This window comes from Kickxella alabastrina, assembly GCF_025024165.1.
Source record: "Kickxella alabastrina strain RSA 675 chromosome Unknown BX661scaffold_4, whole genome shotgun sequence".
Taxonomy (NCBI): domain Eukaryota; kingdom Fungi; phylum Kickxellomycota; class Kickxellomycetes; order Kickxellales; family Kickxellaceae; genus Kickxella; species Kickxella alabastrina.
In genome coordinates, this window is record NW_026251475.1 from 454769 (window position 1) to 473003 (window position 18235).

Genomic DNA, 18235 nt, shown 5'->3' on the forward strand with positions numbered 1-18235 from the left:
CGACGCACCGTACCCGACCAACTTTGGTGAAGACGACGACGAGCTGTTTTTGGAGTCTCCAGTGGTCCCAGGCACCTACTCGAGCCAGGGCGTGTTTGTGCCGTCCTCCCCCAGCCAGCCCAAAAAATGGCCTCGACAGCACCAACAGAAGCAGCAATCAGAGCAGCATCAGCAGCAGTCAGAAAGCTCATCTGTTCCAGTGGCTGAGCGCATGCTGGATTATGTTTCGCTTACAATAGGGGACTCCGACTCGGAGGAGTCCGATAGCGGAGCCACTCGGAGGCCCAAGCAGCCGAGGCCGCCAAAGAAAAGGCGCGCGATGGGCGAGTACTACTTGGATCTGCTGCATGTTCTGGGCCACGTTGTGACAGAGATGTACACGTGCAAGCCAAACCGCGGCTACGCGGCGCAGTTCTGCCTAAATAGCGTGAATTCACGGGCCGAGCGGCTGATTGTGCTGGACCACGAGCTGCGCCGGTGGAAGCAGTTGCTGCCACCAAAGCTGCAGTACCCCGTGGACGACATCCTCGCCGCGCGCCCGCCTCGCTGCGTGTACATCGCATTGATTCACCTGGTATACCACACGGCGATGATCCTGCTCCATCGGCCGTTCATCTCCAAGCTGGGCGAGAACAACAATCCGGGCTCGCCGATGGCCACTGATGACTCCCAAGCGTCTGGATCCGACGTCGGCAGCCCTTGCGGCTCGGCAGGCACTGGGAATTCGGCAAGCCGCAGTACAGCGCCGCCGCCGTTGCCGTCGCATTCGATCTGCACGCTGTCGGCGCAGATGATCACGCTCATCGGACAGGGTATCACCCAGGACTCGAAAATATTCATCATGCCCTTCCTGACATTCATGATGTTCACTGCCGGTACCATGCATCTCAACAACGTCATTGTTGCTGCCGACAGCTGGCTTGCCCGTCGTTTCCTCAAGCGCACGCTCGAAGTCATGAGCCGCAGTGGCGCCCACTGGCAGGTATCCTACAAGTGCTACACAATGCTCAACACGCTAGTTCGCGCCAACCGGATTGGGCTGGACCAAGTCATCGACGACCCTGAGGCCGGTATTCGCGTCATCAAGGAGCGCGCGCACGAGATTTCGCGCGTCGCCCACTCGGTCTACGAGAACCGCTCGCAGTATCGTGATATTCTCGCATCTAGCAAAATGGGCACAGCGCAGACCTCAACGCCGCGGTCCCGCCAAGTCACGCCCAAGTCTGGCTATGGGTTTGAGACAAACAGGGGCAGCGCGTCCAGACTATCCATTGCAGCGGGCAAGGCAAGCTCGCCGCTGGTGGCGGACGCAGACACCCAGAGCTATTTCCCCACATCGTCCATCGTCGCTGCAAAGCGCAATGTCCCTGTGCCCATGCCTCCGCCTGCCCCTGCCCCGCGCAGATCCACGCTCACCGGGCCGCTTTATGCCAAAGCCGCTGCCCCGTTCGCGCCAGGGCCTGGGGCCGCTGGCCACTCGACCTCTGGAAGCATGACCATGGACGTCGACTCGGGATTATCTGCGTTGCCGCAGGCGAGGGGCTTGAAAAGGTGGCCAAGCTCTAGCAATATCGGCAGCACCTCGGCCACAGACTACAGCCCTCACGCCCAGATGCCACCACACGCCTCTGTGTCGACGAGCAATAAGAGTGGTTCTGGATATGCCCGCCCCGCAGCCGGATCTTCCGATGACAACCATTCTGAGAGCATGCGCCCGCCTGCCGGCACTGGCGTTTTTGCGCTGCGCAACTCGCTCAGCAAAAATGGCAAGCCTACCACGCCCGAAATTCCGTACATGACTGTCGATCTGGCCGCCAGTAAGAGCTCTGCTGCCGACCTGATGCGCACTACGCTTGTTGCTGAGAAGCACTCTGCCAGGGTTGACCCGTCGAGACCCGCATCGTCGTCGTTGGGCCAGTTCGTGCCATCGCTTGAATTTTTTGCGAATGCTGAGTTCCCGCTGGGAATTGGCGGTCCCAATGGCCAGGCGACATCAATGCATCCACCTGCAATGGGCGCGCGCAGGGGCAACAGCAACAACGATGTCGGTGGCGGAAGGGTCGCTGCTATTGGTGGCGGCTTGCTCGGCCATGCCAATAGCAGTACCAGTAGCGTCACTGGTGGGTTCAGTGGCGGCGCACCGTTTGGCTTTATGCCGTTCTTGTCCCCGTTCAGTCAGCCTCCGGGAATGTCGGCGACTTCAGAGTCAACCAGCCCGTATGCAGGTATGCCCGGCCTGAGCATGGGCACGAACGCCGGGATCTCGACAGCATTGCCAACATTGAGCCCCTCGGCCAACAACATCAACGCCAACAACTACTTCTCTCCGAGCACGGCTGCCCTGACTGCAAGTGTCTCTAGTGACGGATTTGGATACAACAGTGCCAGCAGCATGGCCGCTCCCACCGGGTTTGGATTTGGCGGGATGCTCATTGACGACGATGTGATCCGAAACCTGCCGTTTTCGGGACCGGCCTCCTTTGATCTTAACCTTGGTGGGATGAGCGACACTGCTTCGATGATGGCAGCGCTTCATCAGCAACAGCAACAGCAGCAGCAACAGCAGCAGCAGCATCACCATCATAATCTAATGGATATCAACCGAGATGGCCCAGCGGGGGTGACCACAGGCCCTATCTCTGGGGCATTTACCACCAGCGCCGGAGATGCTGGAAGCTCAGAGGACACCGCTCGCAACGCAGCAAATGCGGAGACACCGTGGAAGGACTATGTCAGCCAGGTGATCCGCATGTTTAACGAGGGCTATCAAGCGACAGATAAAGGCAGCAACGTCGAGACTGACTAGCCTCGGTGCGCGCATTTTGTAGACCAAACCCATTTCTTGATACGCTTATAAACTTTTAAAAACCACTGTAACAAATCCTCAACCATTAAAAAAGAACATTGACCAAAGGTGTTGTTAACGTTATACCTCCGAGACTGTGTTTACGCACTTTACATTTCATTAAAAGGGATAGTACGTTAAGTGCAATCATTTGGCAGAGACTCGGAAGTGGCAGCAGCCGGGCGCAGAGCCAAGGAGGCACCCTCTACAGCTACTCATCCTCGCAGGCAGCATGTGGGATTGATTTATCCACATATCGTGGCGGTTATAGCCGGCAATTGTTTATCACAAGACAGAGCTTCATCAAAGAAGCAAGCGGGTCTATGGGTCTATTTTCTCTGAGCGATGTGTGGACAGTTTTTTGTCCAGCACATCAAATTATAGTTGCTCTCTCATCAAGCGTCTTTTTTGTACTCATATCTTTGTTACTATGATAATCATAAACATAGAAAAATATTGTTCAGCGGTTGCCCTCCAGTTTCTTACTGGGACGCGCCAAAGGCTGCCGCGGTCCCGCCAGCGAGGCCTGATATGACTCTGCGCAGGAAGCCACCTGTCGTGGTTTGCGCGGCTGAAGTCGACAGCTGCGACCTCGTCTCGTCAATTGAAAGGCGGTCAAAGTAGCTGGAGCGCCGCATGTCATTGTCCCAGATGCCTCCAGAGTTGGCGCGGGCTACCGGCATTCCATCCTGGCCACGCACAGCCAGCCCTGCCGCCGCCACCATGTTGCCTGCAGAGAAACTGCCCGGACCACCGGCCGCTCCGTGTGCGCCGGTCGTGACGCCAGCGTGGGCACCGGTTGGGCATCCATAAACTGTGCCGTAGCGGCGGTAGGGCTGCGCCAGTGGGTTTGCGCGGCCCATCTTGATGCTGTCGGGGGACGAGGACACGGGGGGTTCCGAGTTATGCCGCTGCACCTGCCGTGCGGCAAGGTCCATCGGGCGCGTGTTTCCCGGATACATGTCGACAGTCAGAAGCCCGGGAACGCGCCGGCCGCGCCAGGTCTCCTGCGCTGCCGTAGTCGCTGTTGACTGATGTGTGGGCGGGCGGAACGATGGCAGATTCTGGTTTCGGCCCGCCGAAATGGTCTGCTGCCGGTTGAGCCGGAGCTCCTTGGCCCGAATGCGCAGCTCGCGGATGTGCTCGCACCCTGGCTCCGCTAAATCGTAGCACCCGAAACTGGCGCCCGGCGCACTCAGGTCTGGGCCGTACACAGCGCACTTCGCCTCGTCAGGCACAAGCATCCAATGTGGGAGCTCTGTTGGCTGCTGGCGAGTTGAGCTCTCCGTACCCGTCCGCTGATCGCGCCCTGCACCTGGCTGCGTCAATGGCGGGGGCATAAGCGACTCCCACCACTCGGCCTGGATGTCAGCCTCGGTGGGCTCTGTCGGCGTTCGGCGCGACGCCCACGACCGCGGCTGCGTTCGCGGCACTCCTATCGCAAGGCGGTACTCACGCAGCATGACGCATCGAGAGATGCTCTCCAGCAGCGGGTGTGCCACATTGCGTACGTGGGCGTATACACGCTCGGTCTTGCGCACCTGCTGTGCGTGGGCCTCGGTACCTGTGTTGATAAAAATGTGCGGCAGCATGCTGGTTGGCCGGTTGACTCGGCGAGGCACGCCAGTCAGCTGCGAGGTTGCTATCTCCATCTCCTCCCGCTCGCGTTCAACAATTCCCTGCTGCCTTTGCGACTCCATATTGCGGTTGGTGCTCATCGTCAGGTGCGCTGCAGTCCCATATGAAAAGGGTGACGTGTACTCCTCAGGTATTTGGCGGCTGTTGCTCTTGAAATTGTCGGTCTGTCGGCCCGGTTGCTGCTGATGCTGATGCTGATTCTGGGTGTCTCTTCCGCCGTTGAGCTGGCCTTCCGTGTCGGCGTATCTGCTCTCAATTTCCTGTTCCTGCATTATGTGAGATTGCTCTGTGGCAACGAGCTGGCCATGTCTGCCTACTGGCAACTCGCTGTCCGCGTATTGATGTTGCTGATGCTGATGCTGTTTCGGGCTGTGACTGCGAAGCTCTTGCAGACGAGAGCTTCGGCGCATGGCACCGCCTACAGAATGGCCGACGGTATCTTCATACCGAATAATACCGTTGGTGTCGCCATTATGCGGTCCACTGCTTGCTGCTGCTGCTGCTGGTACCGGCCCAGCAACGGCTGCAACCTCTGGTGCTCCTGCTGGCACTGCTCCTGCAGGTGCTGGCCTGTCCCTGGGATCCGCCTGCTCAGGACACGGGCTGTCCATGCTGGCCGTAGTGACCGAGTCATCAATATCTTGGCAGGCACCTCCAAGAGTCGCTGTCGATGAATGCAGGCTGCCCCGCGACTGGTCAAGCGCAGAAATGTTGGCGTGCGTTATGCGAGACATCGCATCAGCCTGGGCTCTGTTCTGCTGCTGCTGCTGCTGATTCTGTTCCTGATGATAATTTTGCTGCGAAGCCGAGTCGTCTTCAGAGTCACTATTCCCGCTGTAGTCAACATACGAACCCTCGACGTGGCCGTCCCCATCTGGCGCGTCCGCGTCGCCATTAACTCCCGCGTGCGCATGTCCCTTTGATGGAAGGTTGTCTCGGCGGGCAGTCGTACCATGCCGCAAACGCGTCCGCAGGGCCGCTGAGCTGACGGCCTTTTTCACATGAGGCTTTCTGGCGCTGGTCTTCTTCCGCGCTTTCAGCTGGCTGTCCCGCAACAACGGCGCCTTGCCTCTATCGAGGTAAAGTGCCTCTGGGGCTTCTTTGTCCTTGCCTGCTTGAATGCTGGGGTCGTTGTCGCTTGTAGGCAAATTGCTGCTAGATTCCTGGATCGCTGGAGCGCTGATAACCCTCTCGCGCAAAGCCAGACCGGAGCCCTCTCCATCTTCATCAGCTGCGTTGGCAGACTGCGCGCTAAAGCTGTGGCTGGCCGAGGGATCGGCGAGGTGCATAAGGCTGGTCATTGCCTTGCACGCATGAAGCGCTGCAGGGCTGCAGACCCGATTCTGCTCGTTGACCGGGAAATTGGGCCTGTATCCACTGCTGCTGTTGATACTGCTGCTGTTGATACTGCTGCTCATAGCGCGATCCCCGGAATTAGCAACACTACCGTTTGCATGGTTGGACCGGTCGCTGTTGTCCATAACGGCATCTGCATAGCTGACCCTCGAGTTGTGCAATCGGATTCTAGACTGCAAATTGGCGCTAGGGCTCAGCTTGTCGCGCGTGTTGTCGCCCGATGTGCAGTCGGCTACATGTTCAGCTGGTGGATTGCGCCTGCCGTCAGCGGGCGTATCGTATTCATCAGCGCATTCCAAATCGCTGACCTCCGAGTGTGACCCCATGGTGAACAAGGGCTGCCGGCTTGGCTGTGACTTCCTCAGCGAGGCAGCAGATTCCTTGAGTGCTCTGACATTCTGTGTGTCTGCAGGGTGCACATTTCTGGATGCATCCCCAGCGGGAGGCGTGTGACCCGATGGCGCATCAGGAACGCTGGCGCTTGCACTGTAGTTGGTCGCAACGGCTGCTGATGTCTCTGTGGCTGAAAGTCCTTTGGAATTACTGGCGATATCTGCTGACTGCCGAGAGCCCCGGAAGCGTGACTGCAACACAGCACTGGCACCATCGCTGAGGCTATCGCTGTCTGCGCGGCCGTCATATTCGCGGTCGTCAAAAGTGCCCACGGTAAACACCATCTGCGCCTGCTTTCCTGACGATCCAGAGTTGGGCTTTCTGCTGCTATTTGGCTTTGACCCTATATTTAGAGCTACGGGCTTTTCTCTTGTGTTGCTTAAGTTGTCGGCAACAGACACTGCCACTTCACCTTTCGCTTCGGCTGGGCTGACGGGTTCCGGGCCGCCTTCGGCGCTCGTGTCTGCTGTGGTATGTGTGTCGTGTATAGGCCTTGCGCTGCGGGGTTTCCCCCGGCGAGCGCTTCTCTTTTTGGAGCCCTGGGCAGTGCTGCCCTTTCCACTGGCCATGGCGAAATAAAACTAGGGTTGAAAGTTGTAAAAAAAGACGAGGAATCTGAAAACGCAGTGTTGTTTATTCTGTTAAACGAGCTGCGCCAATGAGGGAAATGGGAGAAAATAGAAATTATAAAGAGAGCGATGGAATAAAATACAGAATTCAAATTACGCGTTGTCTCAAGAAATAAAATAACAAGTGGTCACCCAGTTGCCAGGACACAACAAAATATAACAAAACTAGGGCGCGCGTGAGAAAAACGGAATAGGTCGGAATACAAAAAGCAAATATTTAAAGTAGAAAAGTTTAGGGGCTTGCAGAGGGCAAGGTTGTAGTAGTTGAAATTAAAGAGTCCGGAATAAAGACAGACAGAAAAAGAAGAAAGGAAAAGGAAATGTTTTTTTTACAAGTTCAAAGCGAAAAAAGGGTTGGCGGGACTAAACCAGAGCACCGCCATTCTGAAGGGATAAGGGGGGAAGGGGCGAGGCGCGATGATGATGATGCGCGAGAAAAAATAGGAGGGCAACGTAGGCCAGGCCAAAAGCCCCTCCCTCTCGTTCTTTTGTAGTGCTTTTTTACTTTTTACTTTTTTACTTTTATTCCTTGTTTCAAATTCCAGCTTGCAAATAGTTGTAAATTGACCATGAGCGACCCCGCGGCACAGAACGAACTCATTGAAAACTGGCTCAACATCAACCCTGGCACAGAGAGCCAGGCTCGGTTTTACCTGGAGGCAAACAACTGGGACCTGAACGCGGCTCTGAGCAGCTTTTACGAACAGCCACCTCTGTCTGAAGGTCTTCCGCCTGCGCGCCAAGTGGATGCTGCATTGCCGCCCGACCCAAATCCAGTGGCTGCCAGCGCCGGCTCACGTCTTTCCAACACAGCACCGGTGATGTCAGCCGGCCCAATTAACGCGGCAGCAGCGACGCCGCTGGCCTCAGTAACGCCCGCGACATCAGTGCCACGCCGCCGCCAAGGGACTGGCGCGCGCATTGCCACTCTCTCATCACTGGCAAACCAGGACAACGACGACAACGAGTCCGAGGAATGGTACGCTGGCGGTGAGCGCAGCGGCATGGCCGTAAGGCCTCCCACAAAAGATGCTGGCGAGGGCGAGAGCGGCTCGCTAGTCGACCGCATTATGCGCCGCGCCGCAGAGGGAAGTGCGGCGGCGGGCGACAATGATAGCTCAGAGGATCTGACCAGCGAGAGCGCCCAGCCCAGATACTTTTCCGGGTACGGGCGGGCTCTCGGAGCGCCGGGAGCTCCGAGCACTAGCAGCTCAGGCGAGTCGATCCCTCCAACTGCGGCGCGCCCCAGCGACGCCAGCGGGAACGACGACACGGACGAAGTTGCCGTGCGCCAGCTGACCTTCTGGCGCAACGGCTTCAGCATTGGCGACGGCCCCCTGCACAACATTGAAGACCCGGTCAACCGGCAGAACCTCGATGCCATTCTGCAAGGGCGGGCGCCGCTGAGCATCCTCAACATCCGTCCCGGGCAAAAGGTTGAGATGAAGGTTACCGACCGCCGCGGCGAAGAGTATTCGCCGCCCGCGCAACCGCCTGCGCAGCCGTTTTCGGGCCATGGCAATCGCTTGGGTGGCGTCCCTCCTGCTGCCATTGTGACTGCCGCCACGTCGGCAGCCTCTAATGCTACCGGGCGGTCCATCACGCTGGACCCTTCGCAGCGTACCGTCCAGGTCCAGATCCGGCTTGCTGATGGATCGCGCCTGGTCGCCAAGGCAAATCTCTCGCACACTGTCGGTGATCTCAGGGGCTATGTTCTGTCGCAGCGGCCCGAGGCTGGCAGCAGGCCGTTTGCGTTCAAGGCGATTATGCCGCCCAAGGTCCTCAGCGACGACTCGGTCACGATCGAGCAGGCGGGGATTGCCAACGCAGCCATCGCTCAATATTTTGTGTAGACTGCAATCATGCTTGTTTCATTACTTTATGAGCGTATTAATGTGAAGTGGCTCTCAAACCGGAGTGGGATGGAGTGTAATAAAAAGGCTATATAATATAATAACGTTAGAACAACAAATAGCGCAGCAACAGCGGTGCGGGCGCCTACATGATAAACAGCGTGTTCATGTCCATCAGCCGCCCCGTGCTGAGCTGGGGAACCTGTGTGTACTTGACGGCCAAGCGCTTGCGGACATCCTGCAGCAACTGGACGTAAGTCTGGTGCGGGTTGTTGTTCATGCTTGAGATGAGGGCGTGCGACATAGCGCCGGTGAACTTTAGGTCCTCTGTCTTTGAATCGGCGGATGTCTGGTCGTCCTTGCAGCCCGAGAACATGATAACGTCACCCATCGTACTTTTGGTCTGGCGTGCCTTTTCGAGCTTTTGGTCGCCCGTCAGCATGATGTCTAACGACTGTGTCACGCCCTTGATGGCTCCTGCAAGGTCGCCCTTCAGGTACAAGTTGCCCGCCGACAGGAAGCCCTTGCCGGCATAGGTTATGGCCTTCTCATTCTTGAGCTTGCCCTGGTGATTGTACATGAATGGCAGGTCAAGCGCAGTGGCCGAGTGACAACAATCAAAGATGGCGGTGAGGCGCGCGCCGCGAGGAAGAGGGCGGACCATCATGGTGTTCATGTCGTCGTCAATGATCATACCCTTGGACTCAAAGTCCACCGGGCAGATTGTCTCGTCATTGCCGTCAAGCTCTTCGCCTGTCTTGCTGGTAACCGTGGCGCCGTGGCCCGAGTAATGGAAAAAGAATGAATCATTCATGCGCGCATCGCTGACCAGCCACTTCATGGCCCTGATGATGTTCTCATGCGTCGGCATACGGCGGGGATTATCGCGCTGGTCATCAGTCAGTATGACAATATCGGCTTCGCGGAACCCAAAGTGCTCAATAATAAACTTATTGATGTTGTGCACATCGTTGATGCAGCCCTTGAGCAGGTGCTTGGTGCCAAAGTAGTTAATACCAATGAGCAGAGCGCGCTTGCGTCCATTACAGTTGGACAATGTGACCTGGCTGGCTTCCTGCTGAAGCTCCTGAGGAATGTTGTAAGTCGGGATAGAGCCGTGTGTGGGTTGAGCTTGGCCTTGACCTTGACCTTGACCTTGACCTTGACCTTGACCTTGACCTTGGCCTTGGCCTTGGCCGTAGCCTTGGCCCTGGCCTTGTCCTTGCCCGTAGTTTGGGCGCTGGCTCGATGGCGGGGGTGAGGGCGCATTCCACGTCGGAAAATTGTTTGCCGAAAAGTCAATGTCTTCGGGCCGGTGGCGAACGACTGGCATATTAAATGAAGGAGCAACTCCAAAGTCGCCGCCGGGTATCTGGTACCCACCATCGTACTGGGGAGGTCCGCCTGAGGGTCCGCCACCCGGCATTTGAGGCGGAGGCCCGCCTGAGGGTCCGCCCATGTATCTGCCATCCGGCATTTGAGACGGAGGCCCGCTTGAAAAGTCTCCACCGGGGAAAGACATGGGGGGCTGCTGGCCGTAGCCACCATATCCGCCACTGTTGCCGCCGTAGCCGCCACTGTTGCCGCCACTGTTGCCGCCATAGCCTCCGCTGTTGCCGTAGTCGCCTTGGCCGGGAAATTGCATAGGCGGAGGTGGTTGCTGCTGCTGGCCATAGCCGCCACTGTTGCGACTGTTGTCGTAGTAGTCACCGCCGGGAGGCGGTCCCATCGGCGGCTGTGGGTATTGCTGGTTGTAGTTTCCATGTGGGAACGGGGGTGGGTCCTGTGGTGGCTGGTAGAAGTTGCCTCCGCCACCCCAGTTCTGGTTAGGCGGGGGTCCACCATAGCCGTGCCCCTGGCTGGGCGGGGGTCCACCGTAGCCGTGGCCCTGGTGGGGTGGGGGTCCGCCATAGCCATGGCCTTGGTTGTGACCTTGGCCGTCTCCCTGCCCTTGGCGCCGACGATTGCTCTGGTCACCAGGATACATTTTAACAGATGAGCGTGTGTGAATTATGTGTGAAAGTAAAACAAGCAGGGGTTTATCGTAAATCTGATGTTAAAAATAAAATGAATCTGAATCCACCAAATACGTATATATAACAGCAAAGATGAAAATAATTAGTATAAATAAGAAATCAAAGTTAAAAAGAAAGAAGCTTTTAGGAAAGCTGGGCGGGTCGAGATATAAATATACTGTGAAGAGCCGCGGGTGATGAAGGCATGCCAGTGTCACGTCCTGTTTTGCTCATGCGCTGGTTTTTTTGGGGGAGACACTGCCGATGCGGCTTTTCTGAGAGATTGTATCTAGCAACGATCACCTGCTTTTGATGCATACTATCCCATAGCAAGCGCGGGGGCTGCACGCTGCACACGACGTATAAATTTGGGGCGGGCGGCCGCGTTCGAATATTTGAAGCTTTGTGCGGCTCGTGCGAATACCGTGTTTCTGAAGGTCCTGTACTTATATTTCCTGTGATCATATCAGAGTCATTTTCGCACGTAGACAAAGGAATTACTCTGACGCTCATCTCAACGCCGTCACTTCTCGGTAGCTGCGCGCGCTTTATAGCTGCATGCGGCGCATATCGTCTATGTGGGCTGGTAGAGCATACATTCTACAACACACCCAACACAACACAACACACCCAACACATTAAAATACATATCAATTAAAAAGCTATACCCAGACAGAAAGGCACCGCACGGTGCTAATGGGGTAAATAAAAATAGAAAGAGTGTGTGCATATGACATGAGCAGCCGCAGCAAAAAATGTAAAAAAAAATTAAAGCTGGATTTGCCTTACAAAATCCCCCCATTTGCTAATGGCTGTCTGGTCACTTTTTTGTTTCACTCGGGCGCTTTTTTATTTAGAAAATAAAAAGTATTCGCATTTAGAGTGAGCTGACTAATTCAGACTTTTTATTTGCAATTACTTGGAATACTGAGACCATGTCTAAACGCTCGCACTCTACCGCCGACTTTGACGGCGATGCTGGCGAGCTCTACGACGAAGAGAGAAGCAGCGGCACGCGCCAGGGAAGCGCGCAGGTGACTGAGCGGGACGGATATAGTGGATCTGCGAGCCCCCAGGGGTATGAGAACTACGACGACGAGGGTGGAGAGCAAGAGGGCTACGGCAGCAACGATTACGGTGAGGACGACTACACCAGCGATGGCAGCGATGTGAACGACGGACCCAAGATTGACGACGAGGAGCAGGCCAAGCTCGACTTTTCGTCGGGGCTCTTGCCCAAGGGCGCGATGAAGGGCACCGGGGCAGCCAACAACGATGACGAGTACGACGTGCTGAGCATGCCGCGCCGCGACCCGGCCACTGGGCTGTTCGGGGCTGGCGACTACAGCTACCTCAGCCTCAAGCCTGACCACGAGTCTCGGCCGCTGTGGATTTGCCCCAGCACCAGTCACATCATCCTCGAGGCGTTTTCGCCCATCGCCGAGCAGGCCATCGACTTTCTCATTGCCATCAGTGAGCCCGTCTCGCGCCCAACGTTCATCCACGAGTACAAGCTCACATCGTATTCGCTGTATGCTGCCGTGTCGGTCGGTCTGGACACCAATGACATTATCGAGGTTCTCAACCGCCTGTCCAAGGTACCCGTGCCGCAGGACGTCATGGACTTTATCAAGATGTCCACGCGCTCGTATGGCAAGGTGAAACTGGTGCTCAAGCACAACCGCTACTTTGTCGAGTCCGCCCACCCAGAGATCCTACAGCACCTGCTGCGCGACCCAACCATCATGAAGGCGCGCGTGTTTCCAGACCAGGACTCGGAGGGCGCGGTGTCCAAAGACGGCATCATTACGCAAAAGAGCTCGCAGCTGGGCGATTTGAACGTGGGCGGCCTGCCAAAGCCCGATGCCGCCGCCCAGGAGAAGCAGAAGCAAATGGCCGATAGCGCCGCCGAGAAGAGCGTGGCTGAGGGTGACGTGGACTTTAGCGCCATTGTCAGCCTGGACAAGGACGACGCAGATGACGACGACGTGGGCAACACCGTTCATGCGTTCCAGATTGACAGCGCAAGTGTCGAGTCAGTCAGGAAGAGATGCAACGTCATCGACTACCCGGTGCTGGAAGAATACGACTTCCGCAACGACACTATCAACCCCAACCTCGACATCGATCTCAAGCCTGCCACGACGATTCGCCCATACCAGGAAAAGAGCTTGAGCAAAATGTTCGGCAACGGGCGTGCGCGCTCGGGCATTATTGTGCTGCCCTGTGGCGCTGGAAAAACGCTGGTCGGCATCACGGCGGCGTGCACGATCAAGAAGAGCATCCTATGCCTGTGCACGTCGACAGTGTCGGTTATGCAGTGGAAGCAACAGTTCATGCAGTGGTCGACGATCAAGGAGGAGCAGATCGCCGTGTTCACCTCGGAAGAGAAGGAGCGCTTTAAGGGCGACGCGGGCCTGGTCATCTCCACGTTCTCGATGGTCGCCAACGAGCGCAAGCGGTCCTACGAGACGCAGAAAATGATGGATTTTTTGACCGGACAGGAGTGGGGCATGCTGCTGCTCGACGAGGTGCATGTCGTGCCCGCAAACATGTTCCGCAAGGTGGTCGGCAAAATCGCGACGCACTGCAAGCTCGGCCTGACTGCGACGCTTGTCCGCGAGGATGACAAGATTGACGACCTCAACTTTTTGATTGGGCCCAAGCTGTACGAAGCCAACTGGATGGACCTGGCCAACAAGGGCCACATTGCCAAGGTCAAGTGCGCTGAGGTGTGGTGCAATATGACGCCCGAGTTCTATAAAGCATACTTGGAAGAGACCCCGCGCCGGAAGCTGCTGTACTACGTGATGAACCCCAACAAGTTCCGCGCCTGCCAGTACCTCATCAAGTTCCACCAGAGCCGCGGCGACAAGATCATCGTGTTCATCGACAACGTGTTTGCCCTGCACTGCTACGCCAAGACAATGAGTCTGCCCTACATTTGCGGCAGCACTTCGCAGCGCGAGCGCATGCGCATTCTCGACAACTTCCAGCGCAACCCCGCGCTCAGCACCATCTTCCTGTCCAAGGTCGGCGACACGTCGATCGATCTTCCCGAGGCCACGTGCCTGATCCAGGTCTCGTCCCACTACGGGTCGCGCCGCCAAGAGGCGCAGCGGCTCGGGCGCATTCTGCGCGCCAAGCGACGCAACGACGAGGGATTCAACGCGTTCTTCTACTCGCTTGTCAGCAAGAACACAAAGGAGATGTACTACTCGACCAAGCGCCAGCAGTTTCTGATCGACCAGGGCTACTCGTTCAAGGTGATCACCCACCTGGAGGGCATGGAGGAATGCCCGGACCTGGTCTACGGTGATGTCGAGAGCCAGAAGAGCCTGCTTCATTCGGTCAAGATGGCCGGCGACGCGGCCTACGACGTTGAGGGGCTCCCAGCCGATCTCGATGTCAACGGCAACGCCGGGCGGCGGAAAGAGAACGGCGGCGTGCGCCGTGCAAAGGGCACCCTCAGGAGCATGTCGGGCGCTGACAACATGGCGTACATGGAGTCTGGCGGCCGGCGCGCGGCGAACACGGAGCCCGTCGCCCGCCACAAGCTGTTTAAGCGCCAGTTCGACGGCAGGAAATGATTTTATAATTATAAAAAATAACTGTTTATATTATTCAAATATATGGGCTTGTATATTCTCCATATCACTCGACTATAAAAACCAGCACGCACATGCGCGTGCACATGCGGTAAACTAGGATGGGATTGGGTTTAGAATGAGCGTGCGAGGCTTCAATAAAAGTCATCACGTTCATCCTCAGGCTCCTCGCAGCGGATGCCCGAAAAGTCAGGCAAGTTGTATGCTCCCGAGGCCGCCAACTCCTTGCGGCTCTGGATGTAGTCCAGCGTACGGCGGAAATAGCCCAGTACGTACGCGTTCATCGGCGCGTTGGGGGTGTAGAGTGCGTTGACATCGGCCACGCCCGCGTCAGTCGCCGCGCGCGTGGGCTCAGGTGTCGAAGTGTCAAAGGCCTCCATGTTTGCGATGGACGTGCGAATCAGGTCGATCAGGTCGTTCACGTACTTGGGCGTGACGGTCAGGCAGCGCCGCTCGTAGTGCATGGTAAACTGGTTGAGCAGCTCAACAAACAGTCTGACAGACAGGACCGGGTCCATGCACGAGTCAGCCACCTTGAGCGACCGCTGCAGGTGCGACAGCACGTTGTCGCCGTTGTTGTGGCGCTCGATGGCGCGCCGCTCGCGCTCGACGCGCTCCTCATGGGCGCGCTCAACCTCAGCCTCGTCCTGGCCCGGCGCGGCGGGCGGTGGAATGAGCTCCGAATCGGGAAGCGTCTTCCACCACAGCTGCGCGCACGCGTACGCCACGCGCGTCTGGTCGGCGCGCTTGAGCAGCCGCGACCCGTGCTGCACGCACTTGGCAATCAGCGTCTCGTAGTTTTCGGCCGAGAAGCTGCGGCTTGCGTGCAGCGCGTTGATGACGAGCATCAGCGCCTGGTACTGCGCGCGGCTCTCGTTGATGTGCTCCTCGTAGATGGTGAACGCTTGCACGATAAACTCGTAGGCCGCTTCCTCTAGTGCCGGCTCGTCGCGGAACGCGGGCGACATTGACGCGGCCTGGGCTGACATCAGGAACAGCTGCAGGCCCAGCTCCGCCGTCTGGAGCGAGGTCGCCGACCGCCCAACCAGCACGGATATGGTCGCTTGGATAAACCGGCACAGCTGCCGCACTCGCCGGAGCCATTCTGCGTGCTCAGCCTCGGCGCCCGCATCGGGCCGCATTGCCGCGAAGGGCCCCAGCAGCCGGGCGGCGCCGGCAACCACCGCCGGATACGTGTAGCTGACCAGGTCGCCGCCCTGCGAGAAGGCGTCGCGCACAACTGTAAGCAGGGTCAGCTGCGAGATGACATCGGGCCCGTGAATAAGGTGGACTAGGCGTGCCAGCAGGCCCTGCTCCTCGGCGATATCGTCCTCGTCTAGGGGCGTACTGGCGTATGACGACTCTGCAGCGCCAGAGCTTGTGTTAGTCAATTTACCCTTGTTGGCCGACAAGTCGCCCAGGGAGCCTAGCTGCGAGCCGCTTGACTTTGTGATTAGCGATGCGCAAAGACGGGTGATGCCGGCTACCTCGTCCTTTGTGCTCATGGTCGTGTTGCGCTGCAGAATGGCGGTCAGTAGCGCGACAGCCACGCTCTTGCGCGTGCGCTCGGTCTGGGCCTCCAGCAGCGAGCCGTAGTTGGCCAGCTCCAACACCTTGAGCGGGTTGGCGTAGGCACGCAGCGGGCCCAGCAACAGTGACAGCAGCTGGTTGGCTGTGGCCGGGTTTTGGACGCCTGGCGCCAGCTCGTGCGCCCGGGGCAGCGCGCGCACAAAGGCCAGCACATTATCCACCGGCGCCGACGGCTGCGGGTTGCACGATAGCGACAGCCGCAGCATTGCCGTGCATATGGCAATCGCGTCCTGAAGCGGGAGGTCGGGCCGTGCCTCGATCAGGTTACCCACGTGGTCCCAGAACGAGTCAAACAGCTTTGCCAGTGCTTCCAGGTCGCTTGGCTTGGCCTTTGCGCTACGCTGGCTGCTATTTTCTTCGCTGTCGTCGTCGTCGCCGGTGTTGGCTGCGTCCTGGCCGACTGCTGGGGCAGCGTCTTCCTGGGTCTCAATATTGGTATTAACATCGTTATCTTCCAGACTGGCGGCAGCAACTGACTCTTGGATCTCGTCTACGCTGTTGTTAGTGTCATTGGCCTCACCTTCATCTTCATCATCATCGCCGGTGGTCTCGGTGCTGCCTTGCTCTGACGCCGCAGATATGCCCAAGCCTGCAGAACCACTATTTGTGGCGTTGGGTGTAACCTGCTTACTCCCAACAGCAGCATCATCTCCAGAATCTGGCTTTGGTGACAGGGCTACACTGCTTCCGGCGGGGCTTTCGGAGCCAGCGGGCTGGTTCTTCTCAACCTCCTCGCGCCTGCGGGCAGCGTAGGCCGCAATGCGATCAACCAAAGGAATGACAATGGTTTTGATGCTGACCTTGGGGCTCAGTGCACAGATGGACTCCATCAGCTGGCCGATGGTTGCCAAGTGCCACTCATCGCTGAAAGCCTGCACCAGAGCCTCCATGAGATACTCCTGGGCCAATGTGTCGCGGCAGGAGACAACCTGGCTAAGCAGCCTGGGCAAAATGATTTCTTCATACGTCGAGCGCGGCACGCCGCTGAGGGATGCCAGGCGCAGCAGATTCGATCCAACAAGTGTGCGCAGGTCGCGGCGCTCAGCCTCACGGCGCTCCTTGTCGCGGCTCAGCCCCTGGTGCTGCAGGCGGACCCACAGCTTGTTCATCTCGACAAAATTTGTCAGAATAAAGTGCGTTGAGTCTTCCAGGCTGCCCTCGGGACTATCCTCGCCACTGCTGCCGTTAAGTGGCAGGTAGTCCTTGGTCATCTGCCCAAGGTAGTAGCGCAAAAACAGACCGCGGGTCGGGTGCTGCACGCCTCGCGTCATCTCCAGCATGTCCAGCATGACCTCGCGGACGGGGACAACCTCGTCCGAGCCGCCGGCGCCTGCAGAGACTTCGTTGCTGCGGGATCGGTCTGCAATGGTGCTGGCAAGGCTCATGTAGGCTGAGCCTATGGTAATCATCAGATAGAGCCGCGGCACGATGTTTCCAGCGTACTGCACCAGTTCATACAGGTCGGCCAGGTGGTTGCGCCCCGAGAGGTGTGCCGTGCGTAGCGCACCAATGAGATACTGCATCGCGTCAAAAGTCGCCAGGTACAGCTCGTAATAGTTCTTGGGCGTAAGCGCCGAGGTGCGAAGCTCGTTCAGCATGGTCGAGCAGTGCTTCAGCCCGTCCATGAGCCGGTCGTTGTCGACGCAGCGCTTCATCTGGAACGCCTGCACTTTGACTGCCTGCAAAGCGTCGTCGAGCAGCTTTGACTGCTCGTCGCGCGTACTCGCAAACACGTGGCTCATAGTGTTTGCTTTTTGTTCTATGCTGTTGATGCTTTCAGTGTCCTTGGTGTTGTCGTCGGCGAGTGAAATTATGCTGTGCGAGTGTTTTCTTTGTGTGAGTTTGTGTTAAAAAAAGTGCCAGCGAGAATGAACAGATGGGGGAATTGGAGGTGGTGTTAAATAGAGTAATTGCGCAAATGAAAAAGGTGCAAATAATAAAGCTATAAAAATGAGACGCCGCCGCGGCGCTGACGACGACGAACAGCGACGTATGCGCTTTGCATTTTGTCTCTCTTTGTTTCTTTTTCCTCCGCGCACCGTCATTGTCACGTGGAGGTGCAGATCGGGATGATTATATTTGATCCTGGAATGATTTTTCTTATCGCACGCGCGCAAGTGGCCGAAAATTGCAAGTGGCGCCATTTACTTTTTGGCAGTCGCACAAGCTCCGCTTAATCTCGGTCAGGCTGTGCAGCTCTTGAGGCTTGTGAGTGGTTTTTATCGAGAAATTTCGAAAATCGTGATTCGATTCTGTACTTTAAACTGCCAATTTGTTTTTTGCTTTCTTTTTTTCGCATTCGCAAACA

General features: G+C 57.2%; 6 protein-coding genes across 6 annotated transcripts; 2 read left to right on the forward strand and 4 right to left on the reverse strand.

Moving 5' to 3' along the window:
- Positions 1–3327: 3327 nt before the first annotated feature.
- BX661DRAFT_169231 (uncharacterized protein) lies at positions 3328–6801 on the reverse strand (the record flags this gene model as incomplete). The annotated part of the gene is made up of 1 exon (XM_051533499.1): positions 3328–6801. One exon carries the CDS (start codon positions 6799–6801, stop codon positions 3328–3330), a length of 3474 nt encoding a protein of 1157 aa, XP_051393773.1.
- Positions 6802–7340: 539 nt separating this feature from the next.
- Positions 7341–8792, forward strand: BX661DRAFT_178303 (uncharacterized protein). Its single transcript, XM_051534877.1, has one exon. It carries the CDS (start codon positions 7431–7433, stop codon positions 8712–8714), a length of 1284 nt encoding a protein of 427 aa, XP_051393774.1. The 5' UTR covers positions 7341–7430; the 3' UTR covers positions 8715–8792.
- BX661DRAFT_178305 (caspase domain-containing protein) lies at positions 8793–10924 on the reverse strand. Its single transcript, XM_051534878.1, has one exon. It carries the CDS (start codon positions 10699–10701, stop codon positions 8860–8862), a length of 1842 nt encoding a protein of 613 aa, XP_051393775.1. The 5' UTR covers positions 10702–10924; the 3' UTR covers positions 8793–8859.
- Position 10925: 1 nt separating this feature from the next.
- Positions 10926–11571, reverse strand: BX661DRAFT_178306 (uncharacterized protein). Its single transcript, XM_051534879.1, has one exon. The coding sequence runs from the start codon at positions 11529–11531 to the stop codon at positions 11304–11306; it is 228 nt and encodes a 75-aa protein (XP_051393776.1). The 5' UTR covers positions 11532–11571; the 3' UTR covers positions 10926–11303.
- Position 11572: 1 nt separating this feature from the next.
- Positions 11573–14363, forward strand: BX661DRAFT_178307 (P-loop containing nucleoside triphosphate hydrolase protein). Its single transcript, XM_051534880.1, has one exon. It carries the CDS (start codon positions 11665–11667, stop codon positions 14317–14319), a length of 2655 nt encoding a protein of 884 aa, XP_051393777.1. The 5' UTR covers positions 11573–11664; the 3' UTR covers positions 14320–14363.
- Positions 14364–17896, reverse strand: BX661DRAFT_178308 (vacuolar protein sorting-associated protein 35). Its single transcript, XM_051534881.1, has one exon. It carries the CDS (start codon positions 17667–17669, stop codon positions 14472–14474), a length of 3198 nt encoding a protein of 1065 aa, XP_051393778.1. The 5' UTR covers positions 17670–17896; the 3' UTR covers positions 14364–14471.
- Between the last annotated feature and the right edge of the window lie 339 nt (positions 17897–18235).

Excerpts from the sequence above, each read along its gene's own strand:
- BX661DRAFT_178303 (XM_051534877.1), top strand. The coding sequence starts at position 7,431 with ATGAGCGACCCCGCGGCACAGAACGAACTCATTGAAAACTGGCTCAAC.
- BX661DRAFT_178305 (XM_051534878.1), bottom strand. The coding sequence starts at position 10,701 with ATGTATCCTGGTGACCAGAGCAATCGTCGGCGCCAAGGGCAGGGAGAC.
- BX661DRAFT_178306 (XM_051534879.1), bottom strand. The coding sequence starts at position 11,531 with ATGGGGGGATTTTGTAAGGCAAATCCAGCTTTAATTTTTTTTTACATT.
- BX661DRAFT_178307 (XM_051534880.1), top strand. The coding sequence starts at position 11,665 with ATGTCTAAACGCTCGCACTCTACCGCCGACTTTGACGGCGATGCTGGC.
- BX661DRAFT_178308 (XM_051534881.1), bottom strand. The coding sequence starts at position 17,669 with ATGAGCCACGTGTTTGCGAGTACGCGCGACGAGCAGTCAAAGCTGCTC.